The sequence below is a fragment of the Phaethon lepturus genome, unplaced genomic scaffold (assembly GCF_000687285.1).
Source record: "Phaethon lepturus isolate BGI_N335 unplaced genomic scaffold, ASM68728v1 Scaffold54659, whole genome shotgun sequence".
NCBI classification, from domain to species: domain Eukaryota; kingdom Metazoa; phylum Chordata; class Aves; order Phaethontiformes; family Phaethontidae; genus Phaethon; species Phaethon lepturus.
Window position 1 is genome coordinate 1 of NW_010565135.1, and position 5264 is coordinate 5264.

General features: G+C 50.2%; 1 protein-coding gene across 1 annotated transcript; it reads right to left on the bottom strand.

The window, feature by feature from the left end:
* Window positions 1-3557: 3557 nt before the first annotated feature.
* FAM78A (family with sequence similarity 78, member A) lies at window positions 3558-4086 on the bottom strand (the record flags this gene model as incomplete). Its single annotated transcript, XM_010295081.1, has 1 exon — window positions 3558-4086. A coding segment is annotated over one exon (529 nt), but the record flags the coding sequence as incomplete, so codon positions are not given.
* Window positions 4087-5264: the final 1178 nt, after the last annotated feature.

Consider the following 5264-nt stretch of genomic DNA (forward strand, 5'->3'; position numbering starts at 1 on the left):
GGTGAGGGGCTCGGCCGGGGCTCACCCTGCTGCTTCCCACCCTGGACCACTACGGGATTTTGGCAGGGGTGCTCAGGCTACACTCTCAGCTCCTGTGGTGATTTGGGGCCGTAAAGAGCTGAGCATCGTGGATGAGAGGCGCAAGGCAGAGACAAGCTCACGTACATCGGTATCCCACGTTGGTGCCCCGTCGCCTTCCCGGCGTACCCTTTCTGCATTCCTGGTTCTGCAAAAAGCTGCCAGAGAAGGAGCTTGTTCTACCTCTGCTTATTTACCACCTTACTCGGTGCAGGATGCCCCGGGGTCCCCAGACATTGAAGTCCCCGTTGGGACCCTGCCCATCCCCGTGCTAACCGTGCGGCCATTGACCAGCCGTATCGATGGCGATGCCTATAGCACCTGTTACTTCCAGCCACCGCTCCTTTTACATTCCATCTGTCCCCATCAGTTTTGTCACGAAGCAGCATTGGAAAAACATCACTTTTAATCACAACGCATGAAATCTCAAAAGAGGCAGCATCGCTTTTCTATGCCGTGTCTGGCGATGCGGATGGAGGTGGAGGGGCACGTTTCAACCGAGGCACGGGATAAAGGCATTCTTTGGGAAGGGAGAAGTCCATGCAAAGCCGACCCCAACGTGAAATTTGAATTTCGTATTTACTGCTTAGCTGGGTCTGTTCAGTGCAACAGGACAAATTAGCCAGGAGGTTACTATCAAATTGCATGGATGCATCCAGCCCACCAGGGAGAGGGAGGAGGAACAACCAGATTTACTTAATGCACTGGGAGACTGAGTCCAACACAAAGCTAAGTGGAAAAGGACATAGGTGTTCCCTGAATGTGGTTTTTGGTGACTGAGAAGAAATCTTTCCTTGGAAGTCCTTCGTGCAGCTAATTAAGACAACTGGGTCTGATTTCTTCGACCCATGCTGACATCAGTGAGAACTGTAAGTACTCAGCACCTGGAGACAAAGTGAATACCAGACATAAATACCCCTTCTGCTCCCACCCCCGGGACTGCCCAGAAATGCATCTAAGCGGTAGCCGAGATGCGAGCAAGCGTTATCAGCTATTCACCCACAGCGCACAGTTTGTCCTCTTCTGCGTGTATTGCCTCGGAGAAAATACAGACAAGTCCCAAAGGGCTGTGCCAGTAGAGCTATAGTTAGGATCTGAATCCGTGTAAGAAAATGGAGTTTAATACAGAGAGTGACTGTGCAAGTCCAAGTCTCCCTAGCTTCATCCTTTATAGTCCCAAAGCCTAGCTTTAGGCAACCTTTGGCTTGTGGATTTGGGTTTGATCCAGTCTATTCGTTTGCAAGCTGCTTGTAACGCTGGACTCGGAGATCTGCCCGTCGAAGAGAGCAGCCCCGTGGCTCAGCATCTCTGAAAAGCGGTGCGTGGAGGAGGGTGGTCTCCCCTGGAAATGGGGGTATGGCTGCAGGGACCCAGGACCCTTGTTTGCTGGTTTCAGACTGTCATAGTGGGGGACACGTCTTCTGGGCGTGCTTTTCCCAGGCAGGTGGTGATGTTGAACCTGTCGCTGAAGTAGATGGAGAAGTGAGGAAGGAGAATTTCTTGCTGGTAATGTTCTCTGTGGAAGATGAAGATGGCAATAGCAGCTAATGGTGCCTCTCCAAGAGGAGAGCCTTTTAAGCAGCGCGTGTGTGGTTGTGAGACCTGTTCAGACCAGCTCAGCAGGGCCGGGCTTGTGCCTGGCACGCTGAGCTCTTCAGTCCTAGCTCTTGAGGCAGATTGTTAATAAGAGGAAGAAATGTTATCTCGGGGAAGGAGCTGCAGAGGGAAGGGGAAGTGACCTGCCTCAGGCCGTGTGCTGGAGCAAGGGAGCCGATCCTCCGCTCCCCATCCCGTGCTCTGTCCTCCAGGTGCCACCTCTACTGCAGAACAACCTCCGCCAGCAAGCCATGCCCTTCCGTTCAAACAGCTCCTCCGGGCCGCCCTCCTCTGCAGAAGTCCATCTGGCTGTCTCTGAAGCCACTTGGACAAGGTCCGTATTAAAACCTGCAGGTTCCACCTCCTGCTCCACATGCACCTTGCTCGCTGGAGGATCTACACCCAAGACTCGGGTGCTGTCCTGCTGCGCCTTCTCGTGCATTACCCTGGCTACATAGATGTTTGTGCCATCACCAGACAGGTACAGAATCACCCACGGTCCCGCCTGTACCCCCTTCCTGACAGCCACGGAGATCACAAAGTCATTTGGAAGAAAATTATCTACTTACCCCAAGGTGATTTGCTATCATGGGAAGAAGAGAGTTTTTCATAGGTTTTGCTTATGGTGTTTGTGGATGGGTGCCTGTTATTTTCAGATGTGGCTGGTCCTGAATTATGGATATTGCTGGGTAGACTCAGTAGATAAGATCTGCCCTCGCTTACACCCATGCATCTCCAATGACTTCAGAAGGATCCTTTTTATATCCTGCTCTTCTTACAGCACCGTCATTTAGATTTCATGGGAAAACGGGGCAACAGAGCTTCACCCAACAACAGCCGCTGCGCGAACCATTGGCTCTTAAGCCACAAGAAGGTAAGACCGTGGGCTAGCTGGGCAAACATCTGTGTGTCCTAAAGACAAAACCAGTGGGACATTCCCCCTCTCAATTTATGTTGACTCCCAGGGCCACAATTCCAGCTGTGAGATTATCCCATATTATAATGCTAACGGGAGACTGAGATCACCAAGTGTAAGTGCAAGCTTGCTTGCTACCCCTTCTGCGAAGCAGGGAGATGGCCTAGTAGCTCCCACTCAAGAGACATCCTGCAGCAGGTTTGTTATTTGCATTGCTTTGAAACTGAGATTATTTCCATGCTTCCTTGTTCCAAGTTTTAAAACCAGGAAGATTTTCTTTTTAATCACGCTCCTTCCAATTTCATGCCCTTTTCATCCATCGGCCCGCGTGACACACTGGCGATCTATTCCTTGTTCCAAAACTTTCTCCCAAACATTCTGTGGAAAGGACATTCTGCCTGGTGGTGTTCTTGGTTATTTTCCAAACGTAGCTTTAAGGCAAAAGTTTGGCAATGCAAAGCAAAGTCTACATAAGGCCGCATGACTTGGGTTTGCAACTCAGAACCTGACAGCTTAAAAAAAAAAAAATCCTTATCTTAAATAGTCAACTTTTTGCTCCAGAAACGTGTTTCATTCTCAAACAAAAGAAAAAAAAAATCTTAAAATCCCAAATAAAATGTTATTATTGTTCTGGGCAGTCTGGGCAAGCTAATGAGAGTGAAGTTCAAACAGTAACTAAAGTGGGGAATTAAAAAAAAAAAGCTATACGGGTAGACATCAGTGTTAGTTTCTTCCCTTAGGAATCCAGTGATGAGACAGACCCCAGTCAAAGGTCTCCTCTTTAGCTTTAGCACAGTGAAATCCGTCCCAATGGGAGAAGGTAGAATGGTTGCATTTGTTGAATGAATAAAAAGTGCATTTTGATTTTGCTCAGATTACACGTGTGTGTTCTAATACCTAAGTGATTGTTTTGCTTTGTTTTTGTTTTTTTTTTTCTCCCTCTTGGTGCCGGGACGCCAGGTTTATATTATCGGTGTTTCGGAGGTATCACCACAAGCGGTGGTCCATCCTTTGGCCTCCACATGAGTACCTGAGCATCATTGGCATTGGGTTTGACAAGGGCACTGGGTGGTATTGGCTCATTCTTGCTAAGGACCTGGGGCTGCTCTTGAGCAGAGGGCTCCTGCAGCTTGGCACGGTGCCCCAGGGGTCTGCTGGGATTCACCTCGATGCCCAGCCTCATGCGCCATTTGATAGTCTGCAAGGTCACCATTTCGTTGGTAGCCGTGTTGGTTGCAACCAGCCAGGTGGTGAAGCTTTGATCCCGGTGAATGCTTGTGAGTTTGGCCACGTTGCTCTCGCTGACGGGCACTGCCCACGTCACGCTCGGGTAAAAGTTGTCATTCATGCTGATGTTGAACTTGGACTCCTTCTTTGTGGGACCCACGATGGTGCAGGTTTCTGTCGTGTTTCCATACCAGGGATAGTTCACGCCATCTGAGTCACTGATGGCCTGGATTTTACCGTCCAGTAGATCTGGAAGCTCCCAACTTGACCTGCCACAATCAACAACAAATTAGAGATAATGCATTAATTAATTAGTTTAGAAACAGGCAGGACTTCAAGGAAGGAGAGGAAGTAGTTGTGAACACATTCCCCCTTTGGCTTTTACCGGAATTTGTGCCTCTCGCACCATCCTGCCGAAAAAGCCCATCCCTGCCACTAAAACTGTGTCTGCAAATTTCCAGGACTGATCACAAAAGTCCATCCTGCTGTTAAACACCACCAAGGAACCATCACCTGGCAGGGCCAGGGCTTTCCTTGCAGGGACCAGTGGCTACCAAGAGTGGTTCAAAATATGCTGGTGTTTAAGTCAGGCTGCAGACGGCAGGTGCTCAGGAAAGCTCCAGTGTTGCAGCTATGCCCTTGCAGCTCCCTGGTTTGAGCATGGCTGAGCACAAGGACTCGCTCCAGAGCCGCGTTCAGGATCTCAACTCTTGGGCTGGTGAGTTGCTCAGGGCTGAGTGCCTCTCAATAGCACAAAAATCCCCGTGTCGGCAGAAGAACGGGCAAGCTCAGAGCTGGCGGTGAGCTGACAGAAGACCTAGGCGCCGGAACTAAGATCAAGGACTCAAGTGGACCATAAACCTTCCGATCGCCCCATTCTGTTCTTCCTTTTCAGCCTCTACCTGCAAACATTTTCTCTCGGGATAAGCCACTGTCCCTCCCCGCTGTCTGCCTGGAGCTGGAAGCGTAACCCATCCTTCCCCGGCCCCAGAAGGACCCAGTTCAACGGCTGCACCCCAGGCTCCGGGCTGGGGATGGTATTACAGTAATCAGAGAAACCGAGGTCAGCCAGCTTGTAAAACTGCCTGAGCCGGTCGTCTGCGCGCTGCGCTTGCGAGACCGACGGAAAGGTCGCTCTTTCTAGCAAGAAAGTACGTGAAAACGGTCCCTCCGTCCCCGGTAACGCTGACACGCAACTTGGATTTTTGTATTAACTTCCATTTCGATTTTTAAGATGAGATTTGTCAATAGAAGCAAGCTACTATAAATGTCTCATAAAAAGGGTTAGATATTTGCAGGGCACAGGCGCGGGGATGGCACAACCACAGACCATGTGCTCAGCGCGTGCCAGGTGTTTTAAGGACATCCTTTTCAAAACCAGGCTGGTAGAGGTCTAACGTCCCCTCTCTCGCTTACGCACCCGCCCTCCCCGCCACCCAGAGACGAT